The sequence below is a fragment of the Anguilla anguilla genome, chromosome 6 (genome assembly GCF_013347855.1).
Source record: "Anguilla anguilla isolate fAngAng1 chromosome 6, fAngAng1.pri, whole genome shotgun sequence".
Classification (NCBI taxonomy): domain Eukaryota; kingdom Metazoa; phylum Chordata; class Actinopteri; order Anguilliformes; family Anguillidae; genus Anguilla; species Anguilla anguilla.
The window spans coordinates 41,771,162-41,786,928 of NC_049206.1; the positions used below are offsets into that span (position 1 = coordinate 41,771,162).

The 15,767-nt window shown below is 47.0% G+C and overlaps 1 protein-coding gene across 4 annotated transcripts in view; it reads right to left on the bottom strand.

Annotated features, from left to right (window-relative positions):
• The window catches only part of LOC118230370 (reticulon-1-A-like), a 42,109-nt gene that overhangs the window by 3,077 nt on the left and 23,265 nt on the right, over positions 1–15,767 (bottom strand). Inside the window, exon 1 of one of the 4 annotated variants that reach the window (XM_035423337.1) lies at positions 7,409–7,590. The exons of 1 other annotated variant lie outside the window; for it this stretch is intronic. In XM_035423337.1, coding sequence (XP_035279228.1) covers positions 7,409–7,484 — 76 coding nt within the window. In that variant the 5' untranslated portion in view covers positions 7,485–7,590. Of the gene's footprint in view, positions 1–2,499; positions 2,691–7,408; positions 7,591–15,767 lie in introns of those variants that run through there. 2 more of the 4 variants (XM_035423339.1, XM_035423340.1) reach the window with 2 other exon arrangements.

Sequence of the window (15,767 nt, forward strand, 5' to 3'; positions counted from 1 at the left end):
ACGTTCCCAAATGTGAGATTTCCATGTGGGATCTGCCTTCTGGAATCCTGCCTTGGCAGATGGGGAATCCTGTTTTATTTCCGAGTTACTGGATCATCTTGGGTAGTATGGATGCATTTTTAGTCAAATTACAGTAAAACGTAAGGAGTAAAAACTTTCTGAATCTTTTAAAATAACGTAAAAAAAAATGGATAATATTGGAAGCAATTTCACAAATTTGAATGACTTTTACCAGATCATCAGAAGTGAGATCACTGTGTTTGATACATCAAGCATCCCAGGCAGAAGATATTTATGCCCATGAACACATTCATTTGAATTCTAGCTCGTCACCTTCTGTTCTGGTGCAAAAAAAAGGTGTGGAAGATGTCATTGGGTTCACATGAGTCCAAGCCTAATCTCTTCCTTTCAACTGAGACAGGTGGCATAGTCTACCCATTGAGCCAAACATGACAAAACACTGCATATTAGATTTCTTTTAACAGGAGTCACAACCCAAAAATTAAGCAATCGGAAGACCACTAACATTTTAATGCCTCCTACCAGCTCACTCTTCACGGCAACACAGTTCACCCTGAGAGTAAGTGGAAAGCCATGTGTCATCCCTTTTTTCCGTCCATCGCAATAGGTTCTTTCTCTTAGCGTCAGAAAAATTCTGAATCTGTCCTATTTTTGCTTTGCACCAGTGTCCAGTGGGTTCTTTGCAAACGCAGCATGACGTCCAAACTTGGCTCTGTGATCGACCGCCTGCATTCACTGTGAGACCTTGAGCTTGCAGAGACAACAATTTACACTACGCGATGGGCACCGCTCTTTACTTCATGCGGATGAGGTAATCTAATCACCGGTGCCAGCTGTGATTGATAAGCCCATCCGTATATTATAAAGATCAATGGGTCTGTGCAGAAGTAAAGCCTGGGGGTAGGAGGAGGATGAATGAGTACTATGGTAAAAAAAAAAAATGCACGGGCCCCTTGATGTGGGTAGGTTATGTTCAGGTATCAACACGAATGACCAGGCTTCATTGCATTACAAATTCAAATTTCACAGATATTTTGAAAATCTTGCTCAAGACCAAACCTTTTGGTACAGCACTGACTTTTAAAGTGAATTGAGGCATTGCAGCGAGGCACTATATAAATCTCCTTTCTATCTTTATTGTGAGCTGTTCAAAGGCTCTGCCTCCACTACAGTCTGATTGGAAAAGCGGTTTTACACCCATCGTGCTTTTGAAGTGTGGGCGGGGCCAGTGAAAGAGACAGGCTCTTTGCCATGTGTACCTTCTCTTCATCACATCGAGCCCAAGCACAGAAAATAGTGACCAACAGACACTTAGGCACTCCCCTTACTTCCCCCTTCAGACAGACAGTGCTTTATCAGTCTGTGGGTTCATTCCGATCGCTTATTTTATCCGTCCTTGTCTGACTCGGTAAAATCAATTGAGATCTACCATCTTTAAGGACATTCCAACCCGTTAAATGCTCCTTGAAGGAGCTGGGAGACTCCAGAAGGACGAGTGCATCCTTTGTGGAAGTATTTTTTTTCCCGAAAGCGGGACATCTGCCACGCCCGTTACTGACGTGGCTGCAAACCGATGCCTGAAAGAGCAAGGACGCTCCATTTGCCTAATACATATTTCCCTGATTCCTCCGTCCTCATGTCCTTTCCTTGCATCCTCTAATGGGCGGAGCTGGTATCTAAGAAAGGACGCAAGGAAAGGAAGCAAGGAGGTAAAAAATAAGTCCCTTCTTATTCGGTTTCCTGAGTGGAGAAGTCCGTAGGCTGGTCCCTTTGGGTGCTTTCCAGGTTGTTCCTCCACCTGCTCTAATCTAAGCCACGAAACCGCAGTCCAGCCAGTGATGACAGCCCCCATCAGACACCCTCCGACTGGGCACCAAGTGCCCTGAAGGGTGCCAAGAGTTTAGATGGTTGTCTGCTTGAGTGCCCTCCTCAGTCAACCCAGTCAACAGCGAGTGCAGCTGTGTGGAAAAACCCAGTGAAACCTGTCGCCCAGCAACAAATTTCTTCCCAGCTTCCACCTGCCCCTCAAAGCAGCGTATTAAAGTGACAGAACCGGGATCTGTCACACTGTCCACTAAACCAGATCACAGGGTAAAATCACTTTTATTTTTAAAAGCTTTGCTTGCGTAGTTCATTGCATTACATACACAACTTCTGCGTTTACATAGCACCCATTTATACGGCTGGATATATCCTGAAGCAATTCAGGTTAAGTGCCTTGCACAAGGGCACAACAGCAGTAATCTACCTGGGAATCAAACCTGCAGCCACCAGGTTACCAGTTCCTTACCCATTATACTATCACTGCTGCCGGTCTAGGGCAACATTTTTTTCCCCCCAACATTTCAATGTCAAAAGATGAAATCCTATTTAGCAGGCTTATAAAGAGCTACATAAAGAGAGAGAGAGAGAGAGAGAGAGAGAGAGAGAGAGAGAGAGAGAGAGAAAGAGAGACATAGTTGTAAAAGAGCTACTGACCTTCTGCTCCCATGGCTGGAGAGGGAAAGAGGCTACTGCTATACTCTCAGACAAAGGGGGAGACCCCACCCTGGGTGGGAGGGCGCTGCGGTCTCACAAACCCACGCCCCACAGCCGAGCAGCCGCGCCGAGACCCAGCACTCCCTCACACACGCCTTCAGAGGCACAGCGAGGCCGGTAATGACAAAGACAGCTCTGAGGAATTATCCACTGTGTCTTATGCAGTGGGCGTGGATCCTTAGATACTTTCTCTTTCCCTTTCTCTCTGACTCTCTCTTTCTCTCTCTCTCTCTCACACACACACAGCATGATGAATTATTCATATGGAGGATGATTTCATCCAAAGCCCATGGGAGTCACACACATGCGCCGTGACTCTTACTGGATAACGAGAGACTAGATCACACGGTGCTCAGCTCCCGGCCCACAGATTCCTCAGACGGTAAAGGAAGCTGTCCGTATGTGAAATACAAGTGCACACGATCACGTATACAGGATCACACGCGCGCACACACACAAACACACACACACACAAAAATATACGCCCACAGCATGATCCACACCCCCCCCCCTTCCTACCACCACCACCACCACCGCAGGGAGATTTCGAGATACAAAGCGACATCATTTCGCTCTTAAGCTGCACCGCATCGCCACGGTAACAAGGAAGGGGCACGCTGCGTTCGGGTTGAAGGGCCTGGAAGCAGTTGCCATGGATACCGCGCTCCGGTTCCCTCGTTACCGTGCTCGCTGACAGACAGACAGATGGAGCGGTGATAAAAGGGCTGTGGACGGAGCCGGGGAACAAAGCCTTTCCCACCTCCTAACGAGCACGTGCCCCGCCGTAAGGCACACATTCGGAAACAGTCACGCTCAATCGAACCCAGAGTCAAACCGCTGACAGAACCTTGAATACATTGTTCTAAAACAGCTAGCTCCAGTCATAGACTTAATGACCGGTCAGTGAGTTATCCGGCTGTGATATCACTTACAATAGCCTGGCTCAGCTTTGCGTCATAGCGAACAACGCCCTTAGACCGGTATTCACCACACGTTACAATTTCACTCGCATCATTGCTTTAATAACCAGCACCACTGTTGTAGTTCCTGGTTTAAATGGCTCCTCACTCAAGAAATACTGACATATTGTAGGCTGTGCTGAAATCTGCAATATGTCCAAAGCGATCTATCTATAGCATAGGCAAGGAATGTGATAAATGTTATTGTATAATGAGGCTGTGATCAATTGCATTAGCATTCGTTCTGGTGAATTGTTCTGATGTGTGACAGTCCCAGATGCTACAGATCTTGCTCTTGCAAGTGTGAAGGGTACTTAGACGGCACATTGTGTGTGGTATGTACACCACACATTACAAGAACTTCAAATACTGGACCTCCATCAACATCATTGTAGAGGCGGAGCCTCGAACACGAGCGCACGGTTGTATCTGACCGGCAGGACCAGAATTCCCTCTCAGCGGGACTTCATCCAGTGGACCTTATCACAGCTTTTTTTCTGACAAGAAGACCAAGGTCTCCATGCTCAGAGAAAGCTGAAAGAAAATTCTTAAGTTTGCTTGAGCTCAGTTGTCTAGTCGTTGCTTCCCCCACACGAAGAGGTTTGGCAAAGGGGGTTTGAATCTCCCTGGGGGTTCAATGCTCCGGAGCTGACTGAGTTAAAGATGTTGGGACAGACTCCACAGGTGTGGTAATGAAGGACCTTTCAATGAAGGACCCTGAGGGTTTCTCATAGCGGGTCATGGAGCAGCGTGTCCAACTCAAAAGACTTTGTCTTCAGATCAAGAGATGCTTAGAGTGACCAATAAACATTCATATATTTTTCTGCCAATTTATCTAACAAAAAAAGCAAATGGGTACACCAGAACTGGAGGACATATATACGCACACACCCACACATGCGCAAACACGCACACACAGATATGCTAGAGTCATGTAACAATCAGTGAACGCATAATCAGATGCTGCCAAGGGGTAGTGAAGTGTGTCTTGAGGTCCACAGGGAAGATAATTACAACGAGCACTTCACATCCTGTTTAAGTTGTAACCGAAATGCAGAGTCCTAAATATGCCAATCACTGTGACGACCAATGAGGTCACTTGCATGAGTTTTGTTCATGGGAGTGCCTGTGTCTGTGTCAGCATCTGAGACACTCTGAGATGCTTCACCTGTAAGGAATAAGGCAGTGGTCTGGGCCTGCTACCAGGGGGTGGGATGAGCCCACAGGAGAACCGCCGTAGCGGTGCTCTGCAAGAAGTCAGCAGGCGGGGTCACAGACTGTGCCCTCTTTTCTCATTGGTCAGGGCCATGTCCTCTGATAGTGACCTTCTGAGATTCGACCGTTCTGTCTGGAGGTGACTCAGAGGGGGCGGGGGAACCGGGCGGAGTGATGACACTGTGACACGCCTGGCAAACGGGTGTGTGGTCAGTTCACTGGACAAGGCTGTTTTTGGATAATTTCTACACACTGTCCATAAAGCCCTTCAGCTAAGCACAGGGAACAGCTGCAGGGACACCACGATAATGGAGCCAGTAGCAAGAAATTCAGGTGCATTTCTGATGTTTCAGCGAAAACCAGACGTAGTCTATTACTCCGCCACTCTCTTATTCACCTGAGTCACAGTGACGACACGCTCAGCAGAGCCAAGATGGCTGCTTACAGGGGAGATTTCTCGACAGAGAGGGAGAGGTGTAGGCTAAATTGTGCTGACAACACCACAGAGGGGAAATGACGTCATTCGGATGGATAGGCAGGACTAGACACCACGATCAATACACAGACAACCGCAGCCTGTTTATGGTCGGATGACACTCACATACCATGGATCCAACAGAAACTTGAATCAGCTAAATTAAAGCGATTTGTAAAAGGCATTAAATTAAAATAATTTAACAGGCTGTTGATTGTTGATTCTTTCTTTTAGCACGGAAAATCACTTTTCGCATTGCAATTTCGATGATTCTAACCAGGCTGAATCACATAACCGAGCCAAATACTGAGAAGCATTCCTAGTTCAGCACACTGCTCAGGAGCACAGAAGGACCATTCCACCTACTGCAGGTTACAGAGCTGCGCTCTTCTGGAGTCCAGCCCAGCCATCCCACCACTACACCACTGCTGCCAACTTATACCAACTGTTTTTCAGCTGGGAGCACTCACAGAACTATGGTCACAAAATGACAAAGCAGACACACACAGTCACACAAACAGGCACAAGCACATGCACACACACACACTTATACACGCACCTACACAAGACAATGAGGAACGATGATCAATTAGGGTTCCTTCCCATTGCCAGGCAGAAAGAATCAATCCTGCAACACCTCACGGATACCAGAATGTTCCGAGCCTTCGCGACACCGCCGACCGTTCGAACCGAGAGCTGACGAGGGCCGCGACCGTAGCAGACGCCGCACGGCCGGTGCCGTCACGCCCTCGGCTTTGTTTTCCAGACGGGGGGGGGGGACGGCGTTCGTGTGACGGGTCCGAGCTCAGCCGTCGTACTATAGAAACGTAAGCCCTCACGCTCCATAAGCGCAGTACAGGGCGGGGAAAACCGCGCGCCAGACTCCGGACCTGTCCTCATTAACGACTCAAACGTCTGGAACGCTACGGGGTGTGAGAATTCACGTTGCCGTCAGGGCACCTCACGAGCGAGTCTGAGTCAGAGAAACGATCGCGCGAGGCATCAGCGGCGACAGATACGCGCCAGCGGCGTTTATCTTCCGATTCCGCGCAAATCGAACACCGCGTCTCGCCGAATCAGGTCAGGATCCAACTCGACGTTTCTCTGGAACGAAAGCGGAGAGACGCGAGCGACGGTTAAAGGCTGGGTCTCTGCCCCGTTCTCCGTGGAAAGTTCTGGTCTCGCCCCCCGCCTGTGCCGTGTCAGCGAGAGACCCGATCCGGGATCCAGGTTCGACCACCTGTCACCGCCCCCCCGCGCCACCCGAACGCCAGCGCGGCCGCAGCGCGACGGTGGCAGGGAATCGCCACGGGACCCAGACCTGCAAATCTGGCCAGCCTGGCCACGCCCCATAGGAAACAGATTGCTTTTTGAAAATTATCTCCATCACCATGGCGATCGAGCGGAGAGCCAGACACAAAGAGAGACCAGACCCGCGGGAGGTGGAGGAGGAGGAGGAGAAGGAGGTGACGCAGGGACATGCAGGGGGGCTCGCGCACACACACACACACACACAGACACACACACACACGCACACACCACCGCCCTACATGCGTGACACATTAATCGCACACGTCGAGACCGACAGATAGGATATAAAACGAACGAAGGGAAAGAAGGGAGAGAGAATCAGGAGCAAAGAAGAGAACGTGGAGGCAGAGAGGAGAGAAAACGACAGGATAGGAGCGGTTGTGCTCATTTCCCCGTGCCCCCCCCCCCTCCCCCCAGCCTCCTCAGCGACAGCGCTGACATGGGCGTGGCGGGATAACGGTGGCGCTAGGTGTGTCCCGCTAAAGAGCCATCTGCCGACCGTACGGCCCCCCCAGCCCAGTGCCCCGGCAGAGAAAGCGTCGTCACCCTCGTCAACAAAAACACGACGATATCACCCCCTTCCCTTCCGCAAAATGCATCCACGCCATCTCCCCCTTCCACGGAACATAACGCGCACCTGCCCACCCTCCCGCTCCCCAAAATTATCGCGCTCAGCCCCCTTGTTCCCTTTGTCTCCTAGAACCCGAGCGTGGGCGGGGGAAGGGGGAGGGGGGGTGCGGTCGGAGAGACGGCCGGAGGCCCGCAGGTACCCTCGTCTGTCCCCCCCTCTGCCCGGAGCCCCGAACATCCCCAGCCCCTCCCCGCTCGAGCGCACGGACACAAAAACCCCCGAATCCCCGCACAAAGACACACACGCACGCACACGCACACAAGCGCAAGGTACCCTGGCACTTCCAGCTGCTTCGGGGGCAGTCCATCTTGGTGGAGTCGGGGCTGGCCTGCATGCTGGAGGAAGAGGATTCGCCGGAGGTTCTGCCGTGGAGCCCTGTTTCTCTCACACAGGCATACCCTGATGCATGAATGGCCCAGAAAGGAGGGGGGGAGAGGAGGAGGAGGAGGAGGAGGGAGGGGGGGCTGGGAGGCGGCTACGGCTCAGGCAACTCGCTTAGCATGCAGGCTGATGCTGCAGGAGGGAGGGAGGGAGGGAAGAGGAGCGAAGAACAGAGAGGGAGAGCTAGGGCAAGGGAGGGGGGGAAAGCGAATGAGAGCCGACTGTAAACACTGCAGTCTCCGCCGCGGCCAATCGGGAGCAGGGGAGGCGGGGCTTCTTTGCTGAAAGGGGAATCGGGGAGGTCTTTCACATTAAAAGTCCTGGCCCCTACCTCTGAGCAAGGGGGTGTGAGAGAAGCTGTAATGGAGGGGTTAACCAGTTCAACAGGCAGCGTGCATGGCTTCCCTGTTTTAATTTTTATTCGGTTCTTTATTTAGCTCTAAGATTATTCCTAATCCTGATGGGGCAGCTCAAAATCCAATTTCTGACTCAAAACACTGAGTTCTGTTCCTGCTGCTCAAATTGTTCATACGCCTCTCACAAAGTCACTGGATTTTTAAAACTGTCGGCATGATATGTACCGATGGTGTGTCCGCGTGTGTGTTTGTGTGTGTGTGTGTGTATACACACAGTATATACTGGGAGGCATTATAAATTAAATCAAACTTTCCCCATAAATATATACTGGTAAATTATCAATAAAAATCTATTTTATTTACGTAGTTCTTAATTAATTTCTTAATTATTACTTGGCCAAACATGAAAAACTCATCCTGGTCATGTACACGTTTTTGGCATGGTACATTACTATAGAAAGTGCCAATGTGCAGAAGGATTCCTGGCATTCCGAATTTTCAGGGATCATATGGGATTACGTCAGTTCCCCTCTCAGGAAGGCAGTTCAGTTGGGAGAGGATGGAAACACCACACGTCAGATGGGAGCGGTGTGGTTGGGTGACATCATCAACAAGAAGGAGGAGTCTGAGCCGGCCACACCCTCCTCCGCTGGCCTTCACATTTCAGTGCACCTTCATGTCACGATTGCTAAAGCAAAGAAGAGACATAAACTGTTATTCTGTTTGATTCTTTGAATGCCTTTTTTTAGCACTGATACTTTTGATCGTACAGTACAATTGATAACACAATTCTCGCTTCATGAAAAACAGAAAACTCCACAGCGCTCCTGACGAGAATAATTGATCAACTATTATGAGAGTTACATGCGTTACTATGATATATTCATGACGGTACTTAGCTATGGGCCAAAGCAAAGCACACAGCCCCGCCATGTTCCAGAACACTGAAGAATCAAAAACGAGATGAGGTAAAGCGTGGTGGTATCCACGGAAACCGCTTTGGCCAAACCAGAGCCCCATTGTTCTCTATACTTAGCCCGCAGTGAATCTGATCCTGTGCAGTATCGGTGACAAACCTGCTTTCGTTATGCAATCAAACCCGGTGTTCATTGTTTAAAAGGCCTTCAGACTGCGGGGATTCCTGATTGCAACTACAAACACAAACGTTCCCCTTCATCCTCGGGAAATACTGTCACACGCGAGGAAGGCGTGTCAAGGGAACAAACCACGCTAGCGACATGAGAGGGATTCAGACAGAACAGGCCCCCGCTGCATGTTCGGCGAGGTAATCGCGTCGGCTTGCCGAAGGCCTTCAACCGTCGCCTAGCAACAACACGAATGCATCGGCTGGTGATGAAGTGAACGTTCTCGCCTCCAAAGACGGGATACAGCTGCAAGTCATTCTGTCCGGCATTTTCTTAGCTAGAAAAAATATACCGCGGCGACATACCCATAAGACAATAAGACCGCCATCTATCTAGCATCGTAAACACAATGTAAACGCGTCACTGATCGGGGTTAGCGTTCAGGTCTTAATTACCATAGAGCTACGGCGTGTTATCTTTAGCCTATCAATGGCAGCTCTGCCACCTCTTCCTATATCTCTCTGTCTATGCTGGTGCATTGCCCTTGACCCTTCTATTCTCTTTTTTATATTCTATTCTTCCTCCCCCCCCCCCCATTTCTCCATGCTGTGTGTTGGTGTATTATCCTTCTCCTGTCCCCAGGGACTGCTCCTGAGGAAAAGGCGGCCTGCGCGTATCCGCATCGCCATGGAAACGGAGGAGGCGAGCATCAGGGCTCCATCCGTCCGGCGCGTCCCCCCGGCTCATCGCGGACTTAAGTCAGCAAGCGAGCCGTCCCTCAATGCCAGCCCGGGGCCCAGCCTGGCTCCTCTCCGCTCCCCGCCCGTTCGGCCAGCTAGCTACGGTCATGCTAATCTCCCGCACGTCCCTCCCCTGCTAACGCCACTTCCGGTCGGAAGAAAAGCAACCGTAATTGGTGCGATGCGAAGCCGTGCGGCGCGCTCCGATTGGTCGGAGCGATCGGCCCATCCGCTTCTGCGGGCACGGCGCTTCGTTAGCGCCGCGGCGGCGGCGAACGCGGGTGGAGAGAGCATCGTGGGAGCTGAGAGGCGTGGCCACAGCCCCCCCCCCCACCCCCATCAGCTCTGAGGTCATCCACCACCTTTCACTCATCAGCTGGAACAGAAAGTCATTCATGAGTACAGTGCATATTTAAATGCGAAAGTGTAAATTCATATTTCATATTAAATACGGAAATGTATTCAATTCAGTCAGTCCTGAAGGTGAGTCACTCCTGGATGACGATCAGACAGCAATATTATTACTGTAAGCACTGTATAACCTGGAATTACGAACCCATAAATCACACACTGAAAATAGAACCCCCGCAATATTTCTAGTTCATTAAACAAGATACATTAAACCTTACGTACAATTCTGAGCTTCCAATATGTAAGGTGATGATTTCATGGCTGCTGTGACACCCACACCATCGCTGCTGAAGCCATCGATCATTCACTACATTTTATTTGGCAGACACTTCTATCCAAGGTGCCGCACAATAAGTGTATACTGAAGGTCACTGGAACAACTACAGAACACAGGTCCGATAAGGTACAACACTCATTAATTATCAGTTAGCCATAGACATGAACACCAAGTCTACTTCACACAGGAAGCATAAGAGGTATGATAGAGCCACAACATAAAGATGATGATGATGATAAGTGCAACATAAACCTGCTAGATGAAGATACAAGTGTAACATTCCAGCTTCAATTTCCTAAATTACAAATAACACAATGGATTCGTCTCAGAGAAATGGGGATAACACTGATAGGAGATTAACTGCACTGGCTTTCGATTTACAACCAACTGATTTATAAATGGAGCTTGTGATAAAAGGCCTTCCTTCCAAGGCCTAGCTGGCATTAAATAATTAATGTTTGGTAGGAAAACGTGCAGAGCTGTTGAGGAGCTATGGGCTCGTGGTGATCTAAAAATAGTGCTCGGTGAAGAACTCCGCATTCCGGCACGGCGACAGCAACAGGCAGCCAATCGTCTTCTCCACGAGCAATACGTGTTCAATATAAATACGTAATCCGAAAACAAGTCATTTTTTAAAATGTTTTCGAACGTATGGTGAAACAGCTTTTTTTTCCTGCCAAGATTACAACCTCTACATCTAGGTTCTTCCACAGGTTTCTTCGTCTGTGGTTTTTGCTCTGCACTCTTTGAGCATTTGTTCTTTCCCTGGGGAGTTTTTTTTTTCTTTTACATCTTGCTGGATTTTTTTTGGGGGGGTCAGACTCAGTCTTGCCCAGTTTCTCCTATCTCCTGTTTTTTTACATTACATTACAGGCATTTGGCAGACGCTCTTATCCAGAGCGACGTACAACAAAGTGTATAACCATAACCAGGAACAAGTATGACGAAACCCCTAGAGAGAAGTACCGGTCCAAGTGCAGGGAACAACCGCATAGTTTTTCTGTCAGCATCCTTGTGACAGTGTCTGTAAAAGGTGCTATGCAAATAATACTGAACTGAACTGAATATTATAAAACATAGCACATAGAACGTTGTCTGCTACATCTGAATACATCTAAATTGGTAATAATGGCTATCATGCATTCACACCTCTATTCATAATCAACCCAATGATTGCCTTCATGACCTTTCATATTTGAAAAGTCATATTTGTTTTTCATCCAATTGCAGAGAAAACAAGTAATTTTGTGCTTCACCACCTGAAAATAAGATTCTGATAATGTAGGTAACTTATGCAATTAAATTGAATCACACTACTCATATTAACCTTGCAAAAAAATTATTTGCTTTGAAAAAATTATTTCATTTTCTGATTTATTTGGTTTGTAACCCAAAAGATTATAGGGTCAATCTGAAGACACACCTCTTCAGATTGTCCCATGGCTCCCCTGACCCCCTTCAGATAACCCTTCGTAACCCCTCTCTTTCTTTCCTTGGATTTCCTTTTCGATGAGGTCACGGTCATAGCTTATTGGCTGGTGTCACTCTCTTTAGTTACAATACAAATTGTTGTTGGCTAGGCTAACATTGCACTTATTGACTATTAATCAGCCTTTGTGCCTTCTGGGTGATGTCGCATTTTTGAATTCCTGAGAGTCGCACCAATCTCTACTTCCGTACGTCACTCCGGAGAAGAGTGCCTGCTAAGTGACTGTAATGCAATATAAATGTAATGATGTGTGACAGGTTTACTGGCCACTCCAAACATTTTACACTGGCTAGACCCATTAACCCCCATCTGAATGACTCCCCACTTCACTTCCTTTAATATTATATACAAAAAGTGAAAATTTGATTATATCTAAAATATTATTTTAAAAACCGTAAGAATCGACTTTCACTAAATTATACACATGAATTTCTTTTCATCATTTGCAAAGTATAGAAAAGAAAATGCTATGTGCAATGATGCAAAGGAAGAGATATATCACCACACTACAAGGCTCAAATGGTGCTCTCTACTGGCAAAAAACACCATCTTCTGAAAGGTACTGCAAACTGGCCTTCTAGACTTTTCTAAGCTTCTTGGCACAGAAGGAGGGAAGGTTGTTCTGACTCCAGCTTATCCTTGCTGTGAATGCTGGCGTGGTATTTTTAGCAGTCCTAGAAAACACTGACACAGCTAACACATATTCAGCACTGTATTATGCAGACATCATTTCTCATGTTTTTAGAGACAAATATTTTTTTTAATGGAATTTCATACATTGGGGAACACTTTCATTATATGACATTATATTACTTACAATCTAGAGCAGTGGTAACCAACCCTGTTCCTGGAGATCTGCCATCCATTTTCATTTCAACCCTAATTTGGACACCTGACTCTACTAATTATCAGCTCAACAAGATCTGTAGCTGTTGAGTGAGATGTGTTTTTTTTAGGGTTGGAGAGAAAACCTACAGGACAGTAGATCTCCAGGAACATGGTTTGTTACCACTGATCTAAAGTAATAGCCTAGAATATCTTGAGAGCTATGGTTTGCTAAAAGGAATCTTGAAATGTAATTGAATTTGAACGATAATTAACGATGAAAACAAGCAGAACATTTTGTAAAATCCATAAATCATAGTTTTTAGTGCCTGGGTGGTTCTTAATGGTCCTAGTCATTCAATGAACATCAGGACAGGAGTGCTGTCTACTCCCAGCCAGTGATGACAGCCCCTTAAAAACCCCTCAAGGAGGCTGACAGGGACCTCATCCTGGCAAAGTACTGGCTTTCAGTGTGGAGATGTGCTCCACAACCTGCTACTGTAACACTGACACTTCAGTGCTGACTGTGGCTGCTAGACCCACAGAGCATAATTGGTTATATCACTGCTCAAGGAGGGAGGGTTTAGGATGGCAGCGACCCAGCCTCAAAGGGCCACTAGCCGGTCAAACAAAATGGCCGCTCAGCTGAACGGGCAGACCGAGGACTGAGGAGAGCTGGCAGCTGGAAGCACATGCTTTTAGAATGCGTGCCTTTCGATCTTCTTTCAGCTTGACGGAGGACGCTGACAAGACTTGAATACATTTGTAAATTTAAAAATACAGATAAGGAAAATCAATGATTTCACTAAGGGTGATTTCAGGTAAATACGTGAGCAAAAAATAGCTCACAGAAAAAATGCAGTGGTAAAAAAAAACTTCTGTGCAAAGCATGCAGAAATATTAAATGCACCAAAGCTTTCTTCAAAACTGAAATGTAGCAAGAATTTGATTTTCTAGAAGAACTGACCAATAGGGATGAGAACCAGAATCTATGCATGCGTACATGAATAGCCACTTCAAAAATGATTGGCACCCTTGATAAATATGAGAAAAAAAGATGAGCCTTTGTAAAATGAATAACAGAGGTAATGAGCTATATATTATTCATTCTAATAATTGCTCAGAGAAAAAAACTACTTCTTTGCAAAGCATGCAGGAATATTAAATGCACCAAAGCTTTCTTTAAAACTGAAATATAGCAAGAATTTGATTTTCTAGAAGAACTGACCAATAGGGATGAGAACCAGAATCTATGCATGTGTACATGAATAGCCACTTCAAAAATGATTGGCACCCTTGATAAATATGGGCAAAAAAGATGAGCCTTTGTAAAATTAATAACAGAGGTAATGAGCTATAGGCTATATCATTCATTCTAACAATTGCTCAGAGAAAATGTTCTATTATTAAAAGTAATAAGTTTACTTCCTGAAAAGATGAGTGTCAAAATTGTCACCCCCAAAAACGACAGCAAATCTACCAAATTCAAATATAAATCAACATTCTGTTTTTGTAAATTCACCTCAGTCCTAAGAAACTGTATTGTGGCCTTCAATGGCTTCCTGTTTCACTAGGGTATGAAAGTGAGGTAACGAGCATGTAACTGAATAGGACATTTATTGTAAAATATAGAGCATTTTCGGTGCTTTGAGGCCATTCTTAAGGTCAATGGCTTCATGAACTCAACCAAGGGCAGGACATTTGCCAAAAATTCTGGTTGCATCTGCCAGGCGGTTGAACCGTATCCACCATGAGATATTCCAGCAAGCGCCCCACGAAATCCACGAAAAAATAATTAATTTCAATATTTTGCAATGGCCATCCCAGTCTAGCCTCTGGTTTCAAATGAAGAGACCAGTCCATAAACGCTGCCTGAAAGATATCAACAATCAGAAAAGCCTACATTTAATCTCTATCACCACTAGAGGGAGGCATTTCTAGCCAGCTCTGAGCAGAACACTGCTCCTATAATGTAAATTCAATGTAACACAGTGGTCTCCTAATTTATCTATTTATGCAACTACATTAAAAAAATGCAACAATGTCTTCTCTAAGGTTGGATTTGAACCGGCGGGCTAAATAGACTATATACTACACGATATACTGCTGTATACAAACTCCTACAGCACTTATAATATAAACATTTATACAGTTGGATGTTCACTGAGGCACATCCTGCTCTATAATGCGATGCGCAGCCTGAGATCCAAACTCCCAACCATACAATTAAAGACACGTGTGCACATTCTGTGCCAGCGGTATTCACCCTTGTCCTTGGAGGGCACCGGGTTGGCTGAGTTCCTTTACTGCCGTTATCTTTAAAATCTGCAACCAGTTCAGACAAGACGGAGCCAGACTATAGCGAGGTAACTACATAAACAACCGCTTTAATCAATTAAGCGACGAGGCGCAGTGACAGTCCACACGGCCCCTCGTCTCGGCGGGGGAAAGCGAGGTCACCTTCCGCGCTCCCCGTTGCCGTGGAGTCGGCGCCCTCTGGACGTGACGATGCGGCAGGAAGTCAGTCAGAAGCAGCGGTCTGGCCCGGAGGCGGCGCGGAACAGGCGGGAGCTCAGCGCTTAGCGTCAGCGACGACGAGGCGGCTCGCACGTACCCCCGAGTCATAGCTAACTCCGCCGCGTCCCTCCACATCAGGGAGCTCAGACTCGGGTCCCAGATGGCCACAGTGTCTGCCAACGAAGGCCATGGAAACGAGGGCCTGTGTTTAATCGACATTTCTCCAAACCTCTGGCTTGCAAGCAAACACAAGCGCAAGACCTTTTTTTTTTTTTAAACTGGGTTTGGAGAGTTAGCTTTGGTGGTTGCTGATCTCACAAAAAAAAAAAATACATCAGATAAAAATACATTACACACACACACACACACACACATCTATATATATTTATGTGTGTGTGTTACTAGTGTTGTTAGGAAAAATGAATAACAAACGTTGAAAAGTGAATCCCAGCTCATGGACTCCTCTGGCAATCAATGATTGGAACATGCGAGAAAGCGGTAGTCACTGCAGCCCTCCAGGACTCCGACATCTCTGC